The sequence below is a fragment of the Rhincodon typus genome, chromosome 17 (assembly GCF_021869965.1).
Source record: "Rhincodon typus isolate 14 chromosome 17, sRhiTyp1.1, whole genome shotgun sequence".
In the NCBI taxonomy this organism is placed as follows: domain Eukaryota; kingdom Metazoa; phylum Chordata; class Chondrichthyes; order Orectolobiformes; family Rhincodontidae; genus Rhincodon; species Rhincodon typus.
In genome coordinates, this window is record NC_063348.1 from 21,161,573 (window position 1) to 21,183,067 (window position 21,495).

The following is a 21,495-nucleotide window of genomic DNA, read 5'->3' on the forward strand; positions in this document are numbered from 1 at the left end:
CCCAGCCTGAAAATTTCAGGAATTATTCATGCCTGAAATATAAATGCGGTTGAGAACAGCAAACTGTGTCCATCACTAAATACACACGAGGGAGCACAAAGTTTCAACAACAGTCATTTCAGTTTGTATAATACCAGAAAAGTTAAAAAAAAATCCAAACCCTTCACAGAGGCAAGTTCAGGTAAGTGAGCATCAAGCCAAACAAGAAAAAACTAGACTGAGAGATATTAGGTGCAGGGAATTTTAAGGAAGATCCTAAATTGAAAGAGTTCTTAATCACCATAAATGTTACAATAACTTGCCTCCATTGCTTTCTCACAGTCTCCAGTCAAGGGAAACACAGGAATTGACAGATAGCATTGAAATAGTCTCACAGAGTGAGTGATAGCAAGCAGGAAATTCAAAGTGACCTCACGAGTTGCAACTGAAGGTCGGAATCCATAATTGCACCACTGGATGTTATTAAATGTTCAGGTGAACATTATACATTTCACTCACAATCTGCCAAACGTCTCACTGAAAATCTTGTGTCAACTGCAGTACACTTTTACGTTGGAGCCCCTGGGGCACTCTGTGTGGTTTACCTTCAGAAGAGATTTAAACAAACACTGGGAAGCTGTGCATGTGTTGCATTTTCTAAAAGCATTGTGAATCATTTCAATGTATAACTCACCGGCAGGTCACCTTGGAATGCTAATGGGTGATGGTAAGTGATGGGTTTCAGAGGAGAACCTTCTGTGAACCCGGTGTTCTCCTTTCTCCCCACTGTTTTGTGTTGGGAGAAAACTGTTGATACATAAAATAATGAGTAAAAACATGTCAGTACAAAAAGAATGTAAATGTGTAAAATATAATGCTGCTTCATTCCACGTACATGCTCAGATCACTAAGAATAGATGATGAAATTCATTCCGTCAACCTTGATATATATCCATCAGGTATGCCTACAATTCCTTTATGAAACAATTAATGGTTCATCACTTTTGTTCTTGCACTTATTGATTTGAACTGCAGTGTTTTAAAATTAAAGAAGATAACCTCAGAAATATCTGTTTCCCTTGAGAATTCAGTAGAAAATAGGATTTCCAGTCTGAGTGACACACAGTAGGAACGTGGTAAATTTGATCCCCAGTGTGTGCAAACTAACTGATTCTGAGCCCACAGTTTGTTGTTACAATGGGCGGAATTTTATGCTCCTAGAGGTGGGGATGCTGGAGGTGGAGAAGCAATTTAATTAGACAGGGTGGTGGTATAGCCATGCCCAGCCACATTCCTGCCCCCCACTAAAATGAAGTTCTGAGTGTGAAGGCCCATGGTTGACCTTTCCACTCCACTGCTGATTGAGGTGCCTAAAGTGGCCAATTCAGAATCAGTCTGTTGCCACTGGGAACAAAAACCCAGACTCATGTTGGCCTTTTGCTAAGCAGTGGACACAATAGGTCAAATTCTGTGGGTAGCTTGTCAGCTATGAGATGGAGAAGTGGGAGAGGGGTTCCCTCAATAAAAAGAAATCAATGCCTGTCTGAGGGATTGGACATAACGCAGCTGTATGCTGGCAGCCACTTTGCCTTGGCATCCACCTCCCCTAACCCTCTCACCCCATGTCTCTGAACCCTAGATCCACCCCTCCGATTAGCACACCCCCTTCCACCCCCCACCCCCACAGCATACAAATCAGGTACCTCAGTTCTCAGTAATGCTACATTGCCTTATGGCAAGAACCATGGCTTTCTCTGTGTGCCTACCAAGTGTGAGAGGCCTGCTTCAGATTAGATAGATATCCTTTTGGGCAGGGCTTCAATTCCCAGGGCCTTAGTTATAGCTAAAGGGCCTCTGCCAGTGACCTTACCAGTGACTAACTGGCATTAGGTATTGCCACCCTTGCCTTATAGAGTAAATGTTGGTCTCTCACTAGCTCTCCAGCTGACAAGGCCTGTACTTCCTTAGGATGTCTGAAAATTAGTCCATCTCTTGCAGCTTTATAATTAATTATAAAGATAATTAAGAGTGAAAAAAAACATATCCAGAATACTTAAAGTAATGAGCACAGGAGAGTGGGATAGGAGTTCAAACCAGTGAAAGAAACCTTTAAAGTTGTTAGGAGCATTTTATGCAACACAGAGTAATCAGGGCATGAAATAGATTTACAAGAAATGCAGTTTAAACAAAACTTCAGATTATTTGAGGACATAATTCGATGCTGAAATAGCAGAACTTTCAAAATAGATTCATGAAGTTAGGAATAAAGGCCTTCCTGACTGCAATTAATTTGCGACAAACAATGTTTGAGCCAGTGAGGAAAAAGTAGTGACATGTCCAATCTGTCCATGACAATCCATCATTAACTGAACAGCTTTAGATGTTGAGCTTCAAAATCTCCTCCAGCCACTTCATAGCATGTTCTCACTGGCTTGGCTAGCACATTAAGAAAGGGCAGGGACTGGAGGTCATCGAGTAAGAGCCGCAACTAACTGGTCAATACCTAAGTGAGGGGGTGTCTGGCTCTGGCATTGTCAATAAATCTATCTATCTGTCTGTCTGTCTGTATGTCTGTCCATCTGTCTGTCTATCTATCTATTTATCTGCAAAAGTCAACAAATTTGGTCAGGATCAGGGATAACCTGGGATAACCTTCATTGAAGCCACTTAAACCTTTCATTGCCTTAACCCGCTTTTCCACAGAAGAATCAGAAGAAAATTTATTCAACCTGAATTTGCAAAACAGAATTGAATTATGCATTTATTCAGCTCCAGTTTCATATAAATAGAGTGGTCAAACATAATTTCATACTTAGATAAAAGCTGTCAGAATATAAATATATTTTACATTGACTTTCCATGAATATTCATCTCTGAAAACTTTAATATTGAATTGACATATTGCCTCTCCAGTGAAGTTGGGTTGCAGTGAAGTTGGTAATTTATCTTAAGCACAGTATTTGCACATTTTTTAATGTGGCCCAGAGAACTCATAATTTTTTTTTCAAATTACTGAAGTTCATAATAGCTTTTTGTTTTGTTTGCAAAACTTCTGGTATACTTTGTGGGAATGATTACTATGATCACAAAATGTAGTAATACTGCGTGTAAATTTAAACATGCTGTTTTCATTCAGCTATTTGATTACATGTATTAAAGAACAAAATCTCACATGCTAATAATGATCACATAATCATTCTCATTTCTGGTTCTGTTTTTAGGTAATCACAATGGGCAGCAAGCATCATGTGAAGAGTCCATTTTGTTATTTTTCTGTAACCAAAACTTGATTCCATTGTCATTGTAAACTACCACTCTTTTTCCAAATTCGCTTTCCTCTACAAAGTTATTGAATGTATTGTTGCCTCCAAAATCTATGCCCATCTTTCTCAGAATCTCAGCCAGGTTCCTGCCTAACACTGTACTGAAAGGGTTGTAGCAAAATTGCAAAGGGCATTCTATGTGTCTATGGGAAAGGTAAATTTTCCTTATTCTTTCTTCTTGAACTGTCTTCAGTCTTTGAAATCGTGAATTATATTACACTCCACCAACATGCTCTACTGCAATTCAGCTGGGTGAGGCTACACTAGCCGGTTTCCATTCTTATCTATCTATGGTAAGCCAATAAAGTATCTCCTCCTACACAGATACCTCTGGTGCCCCCATGGATCTATTATTTATACCCACCCCCTGAAAATCCTTATCTGCTTGCTTCCACTCAGCAACGACACCCAAAAACACAACATCAGACTTAATACATAGGCTGACAATGGTCCACTGTCACCCATGTTTTGTCTTTACACCATTTGTTTCTGCAGCTATTGCAAAGACATATAGTGCATCTCTAGGCTTTAAAAAGCGACATGGATATTTCAGTATGTTATGGTTATATACCTGGCAAATCCAATGGTTTGAGTTTGTATTTAGTACTGTATTCTGTGGACATGTAGCTTGGTCCCTATAACAGAAAGAGGCAAATGTCATTAGACTTCAAGAACCAAGGATCCTTCAACATCTTAATGAACAAATGGAGGATGAGTAATAACCACATTTTTTTCATTTTTTCTATATTTTGGATTGTGGACTAAAATGGGAAATAGCCTGTTTCAAAAGCCAAGGATTGTTCAAGCTTTGCTGCAATTTTTAGAAGCAAGAAACCTGACTCTCATTGTATGTACTGTTCACACAGCTACTTGTTCAACCAGTAATGGAAGTCTAGCTGTCAGATAAAATGGACCAGGGGGATATGTACAAATGAAGCTTTGGCTAGCAACAAGTAGCTGAATGGTTTGTGGACTAGTGACCATTTACAGATGAAAAAAGTCCTCTGCCTGCAACAACAAGGTTATTGGCTTCCAGGTAGCTAAACAGCTTGTGGGTGTGAATGTTTGGCAAAAGTTCTTGGAGCTCCACAAAAGTAGTAGCTGTCTCTTTTCTCTGCAGTCAAAAGCATCTTCCAAGTGTGAAGATAGTTTATTTATCTTCAACAGTTGTAGTATGAGGTGACTTTTAGTTGATAAGTCAAAGGCTTATAAGTGCGAAGAAGTCGTCATGTGCCTCCTGCAAACAAATGGAAGTACATCGAGACAGAAGATTGAGAAACAGCATTCTGATTAGCAAAAGAATCATCTCAATGATCCTTGCAGATTGGAACCACTGAACTACTTTCCCAGTCTTCCAACTGTGCATAACACCAGTGATTTGTCTATATATCAATGTCTGTCTATAAGTGTATGTAGACGATGAGTATATAAGTGGGTTAGATTTTTAATTAGTAGAGATATATGTCAAATATGTCATTTATATTGCAATAAATGGTCATTCTTATGAAGTACTTAATTGGTGCTTTGTGTCAACTTTGGTCTTAAAGTCAGGAAAATATGGGAATTGGTGTACTTTGATAAAGTCTATAAATTTTGTGCAGACTGGGAATAGTGGTTCTTGATTTCTAGCTTGCTACTTCAGTAAGGTATGACAGTTCAATCTACAACCAATGCTGTTGGCAGATTTCAGCTGGGGCTAATGGGTTAGACGTCATCTTCACCAGGAGTGATGGCAACATGAATATTACTATTGGATCAGATATAATAAAGCAGTCTGCCAATAGTCCTAAACCAGGATCTAGGCTGCAGCAACCACAAAACCACACCCCATATGGAGAATATAAGAAAACAAAGTTGAAGGATGGACGATCATTTGAAAGACCTGATATGCCATAGTCATTCCTTTGTGCCATACTTTACCAAGTAGTAAACAAAGAGCATTATCCATTATCTTGGAAGATTGAAACCAAGGGGATAATATGTGACAGTTTCAATAAAGTGATCAAAGCAAAGAAGATCCTTAGCCCAGAGATAGTAGGAACTGCAGATGCTGGAGAATCTGAGATAACAAACTGACGTTTTGGGCCTAGACCCTTCTTCAGAAATTTTCTGAAGAAGGGTCTATGCCCGAAATGTCAGCTTTCCTGCTCCTCTGATGCTGCTTGGCCTGCTGTGTTCATCCAGCTCTACACCTTGTTATCTAAGATCCTTAGCCCTCCAGGTTGTGTTTAACCAACCAGCCTGTCTATTTGTGGGCCTGGTCCAAACATACTCAGGTGATGTACAGGACATACCTTTAGCTTTTCTGCTATTATAATCATACCACATTCTTTAGATTGGGATAGCTCTACAACAATTCATCACACATCTCTTTAAGCTGTTGTTAGTGGGATATCTTCTTGAACTGAGTGGCTTGCAGGGCAACTTCAGAGGTCTTGAATCAACCATACTACTGTGAGGCTGGTGTCACATTTAAGCCAGATCAAGCAAGAGCAGCAGCTCTGCTTTTCCATCAGACATTATACAATTCATTGGGTTTTCTTTTGGTCATTTTTTTCACATTACCAACTTTGATTTATTTCCAGACATGATAAACACGAAATTCTTAGCCTAATATATCTAATCTGCTTGCATGTAGAAAACAACAACATAAATATAGATCTACTGTTTAAAAAGAATAAAGAACAATATAAACAAAAATTACACCAGTCTATTTCTATTCTATATTTAAGTGTGAGATGCATTATCACACAGCACGAAATAAAAGAGGAAGGTATTATGCCACACACCACAATACTTTGTGTGTAGCTGTAGCCTTGTATGCTTTCCTCTGTCGAATCAACCTATGATCTGTATGTCCTTGTTTGCTATGATCTACCTGTACTCTCACAAAACAAAGCTTTTGACTATACTTAGGTACATGCGACTACAATAAATCAAACCAAAAAAGTACTCTCAATACTTGACTATTAAACAAAAATACCAAAGAACACGAATTTATTGGAGGTCCAGTTCACTGATCATTTTAATGGTATATGCATCATGTAGTAAGGTGACATCAAAAAAAGTTCAAAAATGATTCCAACTTCAGTTTAAGCTGTTTAGGTTGATCTCAGCCAGGGCATGACACCATCTGTAGACTAGAGGAGCAACACCCCATATTCTGCATCGGAAGCCTAAACCCCAATGGCCTAAACATGGAATTCAACAGTTTTAAAATCTCCCCACCCCCAGCCTCATCCCATGTCCAACCCTCCCTCATATCCCCACCTCCTTGACCTGATACAACCTGTCCATCATCTCTCCCACCTATCCGCTCCTCCCACCTTACTGAACAATCTCCACCACTCCCTACCTGCACTCACCTATCACCATCCCACCTACCTTCCCCAGCCCGACCCCTCTTCTTTCTATTTATTTCCCAGCTCCCTTCCCCCTTCCCCATTTCTGAAGAAGGGTCCTGACCCAAAACATCAACTTTTCTGCTCCTCTGATGCTGCCTGGCCTGCTGTGCTCCTCCAGCTCCACACTGTGTTATCTCTGACTCCAGCATTGGCAATTCCTACTATCTCTGCGTGGTACAATTAGTCTGTGTTTCTGAAATAGGAAGTGGAAAATAAAGGGATTTCTCTTTTCATCAGTAAACATTGACCTTTTCTGGAAACAACTCAAACATGGGATGAAGGATGAAGTCAAAATAAATCTTAGCTATGATACTTCCATCACTGAACAGATTCCCAGTGTACACTGTCCAGGTTTGCAAAGCACACAGAACCATTGAGATACAGTACTGGAGCGGTGATGATACCTATGGAGCTGGACTGTTATTATGTGGCATATTGTATGAATCACTGCTTTCTGGGAAGAAAGAAATAATTAGGAATTGGTAGAGAATTTCATGGGTGTCAATGTCAGCTGAAGTTGAATTTCCAGCCCTCAGCTCTTGCACAGATTACGGAATCTGGTTGAGCAGAAGATGTTAGAAATTTTCTTGTTGATTTTCAGTAACTTCTTTAAAAGGAGAAAAATTTGAAACCTTTGGTTTCTTGATTAAAGAACATGGAGCTGTTAGCTTGACAAAAATCAAGATACAAAAGAGTTTTGTTTATTCACCAGAATGTTTGGAAAGAAACCATATGTCTGAGCAAAAATGAAGAGAACTTTTGTAATCTATGTAATCTAAGTAAATAATAAGAAACAATACCGACACTTGAAGAGATAGAAAAGCAATGCCTGAAAATTGATGAGATATTCTTTGGTGCTTAAATCAACCCGTGTCATGGATGATGATTCAACAGCAGATTCAAAAGAATACCATTTAAAGCCTGAGGATTTTCAGGAGAACCACATGTGATGTGTGGACAGGATATAAAACATTGGTTAGGCCACGGATGGAATACTGTGTACTGTGTTCTGATTATCACGCAATCATAAGGATGAGATTCACCAGGATATTACCTGGGATGAAAAGTCTCAGTTATGAGGAGAGACTGGATATGCTGGGTTTGCTTTCCTTGGAGCAGAGAAGGCTGAGGGGGATCTGACTGAGATACAAAATTATGAGAGGCATAACCAGAGTAGATCATGAGAATCTCTTCCCCATGACAGACATGTCTGAGGTCAGAGGACACAAGTTTAAGGTGAAGAGTAAGTGGTTTAGAGGAAATCTGAAAAAAAAATCACCCAGAAGTTGGTAGATAAATGGAACATGCTTCCTGAAAGGGTGGTGGAGGCAGTTATTCTCGCAACATTTAAGAAGCATCTGGATGAGTACATAGTTAAAATGCCAAGGCATAGTAGGCTATGGACCAAGTGTAGGTAAATGGGATTAGTGCAGTGCCACAAGGATCAGTGTTGGGTTCACTGCTTTTCATCATTTATACGAATGATTTGGATGTAAATGTAGGAGGTGTGCTTAGTAAGTTTGCAGATGACAGGTGTAGTGGACAGCAAAGAAGGTTACCTCAGAGTTCGATGGGATCTTGATCAGATGGACCAATGGACCGAGGAGAAACAGACGGAGTTCAATTTAGATAAATGTGAAGTGCTGCATTTTGGAAAGGCAAATCAGGGCAGGACTTATACACTTAACAGCAAGGTCCTGGGGAGTGTTGCTGAACAAAGAGGCATTGGAGTACAAGTTCATAGTTCCTTGAAAGTGGAGTCACAGTTAGATAGGATAGTGAAGGAGGTGTTTGGTATGTTTGTCTTGTTTGGTCAGTGCATTGAATATAGGAGTTGGCAGGTCATGTTGCAGCTGTACAGCACATTGGTCAAGCCACATTTGGAATACTGCGTGTAATTCTGGTCTCCCTGTTATAGGAAGGATGTTGTGAAACTTGAAGGGGTTCAGAAAAGATATACAAGGATGTTGCCAGGGTTGGAGGGTTTGTGCTATAGGGAGAGGCTGAATAGGCTGAGGTTATTTTCCCTGGAGTGTCGGAGGCTGAGGGGTGACTTCACAAAGGTTTATAAAATCATCAGGGGCATGGGTAGGATAAATAGACAAGGTCTTTTTCCCTGGGACCTGGGGATCCAAAACTAGAGGGCATAGGTTTAAGGTGAGAGGGGAAAGATTTAGAAGGACCTAAGGGACACCTTTTTCACGCTGAGTGTGGTGTGTGAGTAACAAAGAGGATTGATGAGGGCAGAGCAGTGGACATGATCTGTATGGACTGCAGTAAGGCTTTCGACAAGATTCCTCGTGGTAGACTGGTCAGTAAGGTTAGATCACATGGAATAGAGAGAGAACTAGCTATTTGGATAGAACTGGCTTGAAGGTAGAAGAGAGTCATGGTGATGGGTTGTTTTTCAGAGGCCTGTGAGCTGCCAGAGGAAGTGGTGGAGGCTGGTACAATGACAACAATTAAAAGGCATCTGGATGGGTATATGAATGGGAATTGTTTAGAGGGATATGGGTCAAATGCTGGCAAATTGGACTAGATTTGTCTGTTTTGGTGCTGTGTATACCGCTATGAATCTATGACTCTAGTTTGGTGTTTGTTGGTTGGCATAGGCATGTGGAATGTCGATGGCCTGTTGCTATGCTGACTGACTCCATGACGTTTTCTCCCAATGAACCTGGTTAATTCTTTGTCATGAGTTGTACTTACTTGAAAACATTCTATGAAAAGCTACAACTTCCCTTCTAGTAAAAGTTGTTGCATTGTGTGTCAATTAAATTCATGACAATATTAGAAGATAATATCCTACAATCCATGCTTGATTTTTGGAACGCTGATGCAGAAAGGTTAAAAATGAATAGTAGAGGGAATTGTTTTCCCCAAAGGCAGGCAGTAGTCTGGGCTGCTATCTACATGGTCTGCATGACAATCTTTATTAATATCAGTGAATAATGCCCTACATACTGCCCAGGTAGTGGCCCACAGTCCAGCCTGCTCCCAGGGAATTGAGGCAAATCGATGACAAGTGCTCGAAATGAAACTACTAAATGAACTATTCCCACAGATTTTAAGTGATAGGATGAAGAGGGAAAGGCACAACAGCTACTCTAGAGATATGGGTAAGAAAATGATGCATATCCACATGACATGACTACTTCAGATTTCACCATTCATAATTTTAAAAAGTTGCATGATTGAACAACAAATGATAATGCACCTGGATTGAGAGTTATTTTGAAAATAGTCAGTAAAGAAATCATGTGAATTCAATAAATAGCACCAGTCATCCACCAATGACTTATTGTACTTACATAACCTCCATTTTCTTGCATCACTGAGTCCCGTGGTTGAATTTGCTGTAGGAAGGGTATGTGTTTAGGTTCAATCCCTGTGATAGAGAATGGTCCATGGTCCCTTGTGTCAATATGGGCTTCTTTCATCTGCATGATGAAAATGAGTTAAATATTTGAGTTAATTTATTCACAATAGCTTACTAATTAGTCAACTATCCAGATTAGCCCATGAGGTGAAGACCATTATGAATAATTTTTTGTTGTAAAATTTCTCCTTAGCAGGTTTAAATTTGAGAAAAGTCATACTGCCAAACCCCATAATACAATGCTTTGACTGAATGCGCATGCATCAAATCTTGTATGCATTAGTTCTGCGTTATTTTATCAGGAATATAAAATCACAGGAATGTGTAGGGCCAGAAGAGGTCTTCTGGTTTAACCAGCCACTCCCAAAGGCAAAACAAAAAGACTGCAGACAATGGAACTCTGAAATAAAAACAAAAAGAAATGTTGGAAATGTTTAGCAGGTCAGGCAGTTTTTTGTTTTGTGGAGAAAGTTAACTTCTGGCAAAGGTCATGGACCTGACTAGTTACCTCTATCTCTCTCCACTAAAGTAGCCATAACTCCTGATCATTTCCACAACTGCCAGCTCCAAAGTGTCAAAGTCCTATACACTATTTCAGCTTTTCAATCTCCAAAATCCTTTCTTTTCATCTAAATATTTCTACCTGAAACTGCAGAGTCTGTGCAGAACCCTACCTTTAACACAGTTAAATTCTTACCTTGACTTTTTGTTCCCTTTCTTCTTCACAGCTTCAACCCATTATTTCTCCAGACCATAAAATTTCAGAGCAGAATTAGACCATTCAGTCCATTGAATCTGCTCCACCATTCGATCATGGCTGGTATGTTTCTCCTATTCATCCTCTTCTCCTGCCTTCTCCCCAGTAACCCTCAATCCCCTTACAAATCAAGAACCTATCTATCTCTCCCCTAAATACACTCAATGACATGGCCTCCACAGCCTTCTGCAGCACTGGTTCCACACATTCACCACCCTCTGACTGAAGAAATTCCTCCTCATCTTAGTTCTAAAGAGTCGTCCCTTCACTCTAAGGTTGTGTCCTCAGGTCCTAGTCTCACCTACAAGTAGAAACATCTTCTCCATGTCCACTCTATCTAGGCCTCTCGGTATTCTAGAAGTTTCAAAGAGATAATCCCTCATCCTTCCGAACTCATCAAGTACAGAACACCCGGATCATTCTTGTAAACCTTCTCTGCACCTCCTTCAAGGCCAGCACATCCTTCCTTAGATACGGGGCCCAAAGCTGTTCACTATATTCCAAATTCGGTCTGATCAGGGCCTTTTACAGCAGTACATCTCTGCTCCTGCATTCTAGGCCTTATTTTATGGCTTGTGAACTTGTGTGATGAAATGCAAAATACTTCGGTAAGATTATATCATGGATTTTTTTTTTCTCTCTGGCATAAGCATTCCTATTTCTATAGCCTATCCTTGTAATGAAGATATCTCATTACTGATACAATATAACTATCACAAATCCTAGGATGTCTCAACTGAAGTACAATGTTAAGAATCAACTGGATTAAAATAGTATTCAAGACATATACATCATAAAGTGTCTTAATTATACTTTTCTATCATTCTAAGATTGTTTCATTAATGAGGGAATGGAAGTGTAGATAAAATTTAAACAATTTTCAATTGTGCTCCCACTTTCCAGTAAGGAACATGAAAAATGAACCTTAGATGACTTATATTCCCATGGCTATGCTATTCTTTTCTTCTGTCTGTTGATTACAGTTATATGATCCATATTTTTAGCGTGAATACGAGAAAGGCTGAACTTAAATCAAAGAATTTTAGTCAGTTTTTCCATCTAAAATGGATGATAATGAGATTAAATGGAATAATTTGAGTTTTCTTGACTGTTATTTTTCCTTATGAAGTTAATAAATTCTACTTATAGAGATTAATTGAGTTAAGTACAGCAAACTTAAAGGATTTGGAGCCTGTGGGTGTCTTTATGCTGATGATCTCTGCTGTATGCCCCTTTGCTTTTATCAGTCACAAAGCCAGAACTCTTTAGAAAGCAGGAAATGAAAGGCTTAATAATATAAGAAAACCATCTACGAGCTTTCCTGAGACTCGCTTCCAGCAGAAAAATCTGAGCAAATCTTTTAATCACTGTGGACATGTTTATTTCACTTCAATGTGTCTAGCCAGAAATGTATTAACATTTACAGCCTTCAATATGATTTTGTGTTAATTTTAATGTTCCTTATATGGTGATGTTGAAACTCAGAGATCAGTTTTGCATTACAATTGCAGATGGTAGAAGGTAACACATTAAGTTTTACGTACACAAGATATGTCCAACAATTACTAAGTTTTAGAGGTCAGTCTAACTCCATGTTCCTCCAGTATGTGTGAAACCTTGTACTTGGAAGTTGGTATGGTGAGAAACTGCACGTCAACAGCTCTACCAAGTCTTTTTGTAAAATGCAAAGGAGATGTGCTATGACAGGTTATTAGTACATACATCATAGAGGCAAAGATGGTTCATCCATTACAAAGGGTGTACAAAAGCAAAAATTATCTTTCTGCCTTTCCAAAAACTTTCTGAGGTGAAAGAATGACTGTCAAAACCAATGGCAACCAAAACGAATATGGAGCTAGAAAACAGAAAAACTACAGACAAACGATGAAGTGTGTTGTGTCCACACATTTGATAGGTTGTTCATTGAATATGCTCTCCATGAGATGGCTGCAAGAACATTGTGCTGTTTACCATGTGAAGGAACCCTTCCAGGAGGATACCAGGAGCACTCTCCTGCAAGGCAGCCAGCGTCACACTGTGTGCAATACTCAAAAGGTCTGGCGAGATGCAAAAACTGGCAGAGGCTGCCAGGTTAAGACCATCCTCCTATAGCTTTTAAAAGAAATGCATGCCACAAAACGCTGCCTTTCAACCTGTTGCTCTTAAATGGCTGATTTGTGCTAAGCACTCATACAATTTTACTGGTGCTGCAGTACTGACTGAAATAACTCCACGGTGGCTGGTATCCCATTTACACGCGCATAGTACTTGACACTGGTCCTGCTTCCTCAGTGTCACCTCTCGGAGTGAACAGAACCTCTGACACTCCTGTTTTTAATCTGTCAGCCAGGGCTCCATGATTGGACCAGATTAACAGCCCTAATTAGGGAACTCATTCTATGAGGTCCACTAAGCTGACCTTGTTACAATCACTACACTGACCATACATAGACACCCTCCAAGTGCATCGGTATAAGTTACAATTTCCAACTGAAATTGTTGATCCACTCATATCTTTGCAAGTTAAACTAGCTGTATGATAATTGGTTATTACTGACAGATAAAATGATTTCAGCTTAGCACAAACCTGTTGTTATGTCCATCTTTCAACTTATGACATCTGAAAACCGAATATATGATTGGAGAATGAATTGACATAGAACAGAGGGAATGCATTGGAGGAGGTGTCTGAAATCATAAGCTTTCTACTCCAGACAACCACAAAAACATTAAACAAGTAGTGAACTCTATTGTAAGGCATTATTTAGAATAAGCATTCAAACATTTATTTCCTTTCTGTTAATAACCCCATTTAGTGTTCTTTAGAGATATTGTGGTGTAATGTTTGGATTGAATCAGAAATTCTGTATCAAGTCCCATTCCACGATTAATGTTCAAGGAATTTGTGTACAGAATGCAGGCAAACAGGTATACAGGTCAACAGTAAATCCTTCCAACAAAGTCAATGGCAGACTTTATACACTGAAGTGATTCCTGCTCAGTAATGTGATGGCCAGAAGTTGGAATCTCGATCATTGCTATCCATACCTCCAGACAACAACATGCATGTAAAAGCAAAAGCAACGCAGCCTCTTTAGTGTGCTGGTTAGCTCAGCTGGCTAGACAGCCAATGTGGATTAGATCAATGACAACATCATGTGCTTCAATCTCCATTCTGGCTGGGGTGGATTCAGGACCTGCCTCCTGATTGTATCCATGGTGGAACTGTGCCACTCTGGATCTGCCCTGCCTTCAAGCAGAGAACTCAAGTTGAGAGGTCTTCAAGAATGTAACAAGCAGAGTAGATATAGCAGAATCTTTGGATGTGTGTATTTGGATTTCCAAAAGTACTTTGATAAGGTGCCATGCTAAAGGTTACAATGTAAGATGGGAACTCATGATGCCAGGGGTAATATATTAGGAGAGGATTGGCTAAATAACAGGAGGCAGATAATCAGTATAAATTGGTAATTTTCAGGTTAGGTGAATTTTAACTAGTCTGAGTATCACAGGAATTAGAGCTAGGGCCTCAACTATTTACAATTCACATTGATGCGGATGAGTAGACTATCCATATTGAAGCCAACTTGTTGACAACACCAAAAGATACGGGAAAGCAAATTGTGAGGGAGGTACAAAGAGTTTATAAGAGATATAGATAGGTGCAGTGAGTCAGCAAAAACATGACAGGTGGAGTACGATGTGGGAAAATGGGAGGTTGACCAATTTTGTGAGAGGAATAAAGAAAGCAAGATACTCGTTAAATGGCGAAAGACTACAGAATGCTGCAGTGTAGAGGGACCTGGGTACTTGTGCACATGAATTGCAAGAAGTGCACATTCAAACTTAGGGGGCCAAAGGATCATTGACATTTATTGCAAGGATGATGTGGTACAAAATTGGGGAAATTTTGATTTAACAGGGCAAGGAACCGATGAGATTTAGAGGGCTGTGTACAGTTTGGTCTTGCTGATCAATTTATATCTGCATTGGAAGCAGATCAGAGAAGGTTCACAAAGAAGATGACTGAGAAAAGGTTGAAAAGGTTGGGCCTGTACTTAGTGGCATTTAGAAGAATAAGAGGTGAACTTATGGAAATATATAAGATTCTGAGGAACCTTGATGGGATAAATTCTGAGAAAGCATGTTTCCTTGGTGGAATCAGGAATCTATACTAGGGGTCATAATTTAAATATAAGTGGTCTCCCATTTGGGACAAAAATTGCTTTTCTCAAGATTTGTTACACTCTCGACATCTTTGCCACAGACATTAAGTGGTGCCGCATCATTGAATATATTGAAGGTCTAGTTCGACAGATTTTGTCCATAAGGGAGTTAAGGGTTGTAGGTCAAATAGGAAAGTGGAGCTAAGGCCACAAAATGGATCAGCCATGATCTTATTGAATAACAAAGCAGGCTCAAATGGCTTACTCCTGTTTCTAATTTGTATGGTCTTATGATAATTTCTTTGATTCTTGCAATGCATCCTCACTAACTGTAAATGACTATATTACAAACTCTGCAAAGTGTATCTGCAAAAAGAAGCTGTTGAGAACATCTATCTTAGTTATACATTTACGTAGTTTACACTGACATTGTTGCTTCCTTTCAAACCTACTCTGAATAATTTAACTGAATCCATATAAATGGGTTCAGTTTTGATACCAACCAACTCCAGGTCAGGTTTAATGTACTAAAGGCAGAGTAAAATTCTTCCTCACTACAGCAATGTACATCAGCTCCAAACTTCAGCAAGGACTTTCTTATGCCCCAATGGTACTTGTTTTTATTCCCCACACAATCGTTTTCACTTCAGTAAACAATCCCGAACTATCAAAAACTTCATACTGGATTGGGATTATTTGTTTCTGTTAGTGAATTTTATGTTAAGACTTCTATCTGTGAATTTAACAGCATTTGAACTTAGGCTTCCTGAATAAAAGGGCAGAGCCTAATCCATTGCAAAAACAGGCTCCATAGCTAGTAACTTTAGTACTCTTAACCACTTTCTTACATCTTTGAGGTAGGGAAAGTTCAGTGGCTTTTTCCGCATGAATCCACTGCCAACAGAATGTAACTTGTGAGGAAAGTCTTCTTTGCCATCTGGGAGATCATACTTCACAAAGTCCTTCTTGGTTATTGAATTATAATTGTCTCGCAAAAGCTGCCTAAAGACAAAAATGTGAATAGTTACATTCAATATTACAAGTTTTCACCACCACCCATCCACTCAACTATCTTTTACATCACTTATCCCTCTTCTGAAGGTGGTTGGTCATTCCATAGTTATTTGCAACTATTCACTACCGAAACCCAATCTTACTTTCATCCATTCCCTACATAAATGCACTTTGAACAACATGGGAATTGTATTTAGAAGCTGGAGCTGGAGAGGACATTCCGTACCTCCCCATCCCCCTCCTGCATTCCCTAATGACCCACCAACTCCATTCAGCTAGAGTGGCACTGAGGACAAATGTACTTCACGAACATCATGCTAAAGGCTGGTTTGCTGCACAAATCGGTGAGAGAGATGGTTGAGAGTCTTTGGAACTCTCTTTCTGAAAAGATAGAGGAAGCAGAGTCTGTGATTACATTTAAGGCAGAGGTGGTTACATTTTTGATAAGCAAGCGGGTGAAAGGTCATCGGGGATAGGCAGTAATGTGGATTACATTAAGATCTGCTATGATCTTATCAAATGGGGGAGCAGGCTGATGGGGCTGAATGGCCCACTCCTTGCTCTTTGCTCTTCACGGATTTGTACGTAACCTAAGACCTTTCTGATTTTTATGGCTCAGTATTGCATTAGATATGTTTTCATGTGGGCTTTGGAACAGAATCACTGATTTTCATTCTCTCCACATGGATCCCATCACAATCTCACCATTGGCTCCCCCTCTCAGCACCCTGTCCTGCACCCTGCCCCTCACCCCAGCCACATTCTGAAGGCTTTCCTCTCTGACGTTTGGAAAAAAGACAAATCCATACAACAATTGACATCTAACTTCTTCTGGCTTCCAGCACACAGTTGGAGCCCATTCATGGGTATGTCTGTCTGCTGGGGGCTGAGAGATGTAGGTAGACACCACTACCTGTTCACTCATGTGTTCAGGCCATGTCAAAAAAAACAACGTACGCCACAAGATAATTTGCTCACCCTTTTCACTACTGTTTATTTCCTTCAGTTTACAATTTCAGTCAGGGATGGGCAACAAATTCTGGCTTTGCCAGTGACATTCATATCCCTCACACAAACCCTAAGTAACAAGGAATGCAAAAGCCTCTTATGGCACAGTGGTATTATCAGTACCACAATGCCAGGAAGCCTGGGTGCAACTCTTGCCCCATCCAGAGGTATGTAATGGCACCTCCGAACAGGGTGATTAGAAACTATCTACAAGGATTGCAAAGGAAGAGTGATATCTGCATCAAACACAATGGTCACTTTCATTTCTCCTCACTGCGCATTGTTTGTTCTTCCAGTCTCTTTAAGATGTCCACATGACCCCACATCTTAAAGGGGTTGCTTGTTGTTAGCACCCTGTTGGTCCCCTGTGGACTAAGCATTGGACTGCTGCATGGCCGCTCACCCATATAGTTTGGAAGGAATGTTGATCACAGGTATCTATCTTTTATTTCCCTGTTTTGCAGATAGGAAATTAATCATATCTGGACATAAAACAAATTTACAAACTGCTTATTTGGATGATCTTCTGATATATTGTAAAAGAGGAAAAGTCAAAATAAGTTCAGAGTAAGATGCAAGTGCTGACCGAGAGACTATCACTGTGGAAATGCCTGAGAAATTGTGACATTGCTTTATTGCATAAGTGACATACAGTACACTGCCTCAGTTTAACGAACACCCATTGTGAAATATGAGATGGCCACATATCTAGACCCACCTGTCCATCACATACAAATAAATATGCCATTAATTCAGCAAAACAGCTAGATAGACCACGTGGCATCATCCTGACAGAAAGTCTCATGAGGTCTGCATCATGATTTTCCCAATTTGTTATGATCCCTGCTGATATTATTACTGAAAAAGTTAGATCTCAGACTGAAATCTGGCTTGGTAGATCATACCTTTTTAAAATTTAATGAGTTGGGCTTTCACTGAAATAAATGCTGCAGATTTGGTTTTAACAATGAAACAGAAGTTTATTACACAAAAAAAAAGACAAAATAGAATAACTGAGCTATTTACGTATAACACAACTTGAAATGTTTCAAAACACACAGTAAAAATACAATCCCACCGATCCAAACACTATCGCATTACCATAGCGAGCACTAGAGAGAGCTTGCTTCTCTATCACATTTATAAATTAAACTTAGCTGTTTCTTCCAATGCCCAGTATTGACAGTTTGGTAGCCTCTTCCTTGGTTAATCACACAATTGGGCTTAGACATTCTCAACTTTGAATAATCCCTCCAGGGCTCCACCCAAAGACTCTTCCTCTGTATTTTCAACTAAAACAATTAAACCTATTTCTTAACTGGTCTAAACTAACTTCTTTCTCTAGGATAACAAGGTGTAGAGCTGGATGAACACAGCAGGCCAAGCAGCATCAGAGGAGCAGGAAGGCTGATGCTGCTTGGCCTGCTGTGTTCATCCAGCTCTACACCTTGTTATCTCAGATTCTCCAGCATCTGCGTTCCTACTATCTCTTTCTCCAGGAGAAAGTGTTTCATACATCTAACTTAAACCAGGATGCCTATAAATAAACTCCAAAAGCTTTCCAAGGTATGGGTCTTTCCCCTAAGCAAAACAAAAAAAAGAAAATCCTTCTAAACTTAAAGCAAGCTAATATCTCTCCCATATCAGTTATTTTTTTATAAAAGACCGTTCCAGACATATTGAAAAATTACTCATTGAACATCTCCCCCCATAGATAGAGACAAAAACCCACATGCCACTTGTTCAAAATATAAATTCTAAATCTAAAATCTAAAATAAATGATATTAAAGTACATAGGAATGACACACCATACATTATAATCATCAAACGGGGCTGACTGGGCAGTCTGTTGTACGATTGAACATAAGGTACCTGTGGTGGTAATAGGAACATTCTCAACAGAATGAAGGCAGCAAGGGATTCTGCTAAGCATATTAGCATTGTGGAAACATTTCCTATTTACTAAATGATAACACTTCATATTAGTCTCTACTGAACAGCATCTATCAAATCTATGCCCACTCCACTATATAGGAAACAAAACAGAAATTTCTGGAAAAACTCAGCAGGTCTGGCAGCATCTGTGAAGGAAAAAGCAGTTAATGTTTCGGGTCCAGTGACCCTTCCTCAGAACTCACTATATAGGCCCTTTATATTCTCCTACACTCTCTTTGCATTCTTTCGTACATTCCCCATTATGACCCATTATTCCTTGGACACTGACTACATCTGCCAACACCATCTAGGATTTCTGGATCAGATGAGACATTCTCCCTGGCCATTCCACAGGAAACATTCCTCTTACAGTTCAATGAGAGCCTGAAGGAGGGTTTATCACTAAACTGTCAAGTGGTCTGTGCATGCCTCTCAGAGGAAAACCACTTCCTGTTCCAATTTCATCAGCCATTGTTTGATTCTCCGCAATCTCTTGAGCTTTACTCCTCAGCTTCCAGTGGCTAATGCTTACTCAGGTACAATGAGATGAACAGGATCATGGCTGACCCTTTTGCCTGCAGCTTACCTTCACTTGATGACTTTCTGTTCCCTCGGGCCTTCTCATCTAAGTTCCTTGTTTGTGGACGCTGAATCATCCTTTAAACATCCTACCACAGCAACTTCCTGCTGTAAATGACTCTGAAAGGGTCAATATTGAGGAGTGACATAAGCACCGCCCATTAGGATGGTGTCATATAAAGTTGTGGGCAAATAGCTTAGGATATTGAAGAAGTGAGAACTAACATCAAAGTCTCTGTAACAATGTCTATCATATCAATGCTACCTTTGACTATTTGCTAAAAGGCAATAAACTAGACCTTGGTAACTACAAGAAACTCTTCTAATTGAACCAGGAATTGGTTTTCCTCTGCCATACCAGACCAAGTAGGCCCTGGTGTTTCCTACAGTTCAAGAGGATGGTGATGCAGTGCAATGGCCCTGCCTATCCAACACCTCCATCCTTGAGCTCACCCAGTTGAAAATGACAAGCCCACTCTGCTGGCATACTGTCCACTGGATGGTATTAATTGACAGGCCAGTGCATGATTGCAGATGGAAGCTGGGGATGCATGGGAGCAGCAGTTACGTCACATGTTTATCCCCATGGGACCTGCACTCTTGGCACAAATTTCTATGGCAGAACTGAAAGTGTGTGAGGATGAGAGAGGGAAGAAGTTGCAGGCAACAGTAGGAGTGGTAGAACATGAGCCTTGGCGGGGGATGGGTGCAGTAGCAGAGAGTAAGTGTGAGGTAGCAGAGAGATGTTGGCACTTATTCCAAGAGTGTGGACAAAGTCATTGACTTTCTTTCAGCAATGGTGGGCAATTGTCCAGACTGTACAGAATGTGCCGACTTGGGTAGCAACCTTGGACCAAGCTAGTAGGGTCTAGTGTCATGGCCTCCTCTACCACTCCTTGAGGAAACAGATGTCCATTCCCTACACTGCCCGATCCACCAGGACATCCAAATCTCCATCCACAAAGTGGGGCACCAATTTCACCTTGTCTGCCATGTCCAGGGTAATTATCTCCAAACGTGCAGGGCAACTCTGGACTGCCAGTTGTTGACTAGGTATGCAACAGCCTTTATATAAGGCACTGGCATCAGGTATCCAAGGATGTTCTGGTAGCGGTGAGTAAGTCTGCTTATTGTCAATGGTAGAATCCAGCTAGAGTTTGGGATGATAACATCAGTAAACTTGCCTCCATGAAACTCGGCAGAAATGACATTTAGCTAATGTCTGGTAAGATGCAGCCCAATGTTATTGTTTCTTGCTCAATCTTTATTGAATGCTGACGCTAATGTTCAGTACTGTGCTTCCCATTCTATAAGACACGTTGAACTCGAGGCTCTCTTAGCCCTCCCTGCTGTGAATTATACAAAATATCGTCCAACGTGTCCTGTGAAATTCTACCTACAAACACACTGAGGTGGATGTACAATTAGACATTATTTACATGGCCACTTATTTCCCTCCGGGAGAGATACACACATTTAATTCCTCTGTCCAGGTCAGAGTGGAAGTATTGTAAAGGACTGCAAAATGTCACCTAAAGGATTACCTGTAATTCACCAAATTCAAATATCAGATAACAGAAACTTTCTGTGTATTTCAGGCATACAGCACTAACATGCCATGCAGAGCTCTAAGTAGAAAGACCTCTGGGGCATTAATCATTCACAGGGCAATTAATTGCATTACTTCTAGTTTCAGATTTCTAATTTTATACAGATGCTAGAGGTAGTTGAGCAAGTTGCTCCTAAACAACCCCCGAGTCATAGAGTCATACAGCACAGAAACTGACCCTACAGACCAGGTTTCCTGCATTTGGCCCGTATCTCTCTAAACCATTCCTATCTATGTGCTTGTCCTAGTGTCTTTTAAATATTATAACAGTACCTGCATCTGCCACTTCCTCTGGCAGTTCATTCCACATACGAACCACACTCTGTGTGAAAACGTTGCCC

The 21,495-nt window shown here is 40.1% G+C and overlaps 1 protein-coding gene and 1 long non-coding RNA gene across 3 annotated transcripts in view; one reads left to right on the top strand and one right to left on the bottom strand.

The window, feature by feature from the left end:
- LOC125485282 overlaps window positions 1-21,495 on the top strand; it is a 159,589-nt gene that overhangs the window by 114,316 nt on the left and 23,778 nt on the right. The window lies entirely within an intron of this gene.
- The window catches only part of ppp1r32 (protein phosphatase 1, regulatory subunit 32), a 134,525-nt gene that overhangs the window by 92,174 nt on the left and 20,856 nt on the right, over window positions 1-21,495 (bottom strand). Inside the window, exons 4-7 of the mRNA XM_048607390.1 lie at window positions 15,857-16,010; window positions 10,018-10,146; window positions 3,874-3,937; window positions 674-786 (exon numbers count right to left, since the gene is read on the bottom strand). Of these exons, the coding sequence (XP_048463347.1) occupies window positions 674-786; window positions 3,874-3,937; window positions 10,018-10,146; window positions 15,857-16,010 (460 nt within the window). The remainder of the gene's footprint in view (window positions 1-673; window positions 787-3,873; window positions 3,938-10,017; window positions 10,147-15,856; window positions 16,011-21,495) is intronic.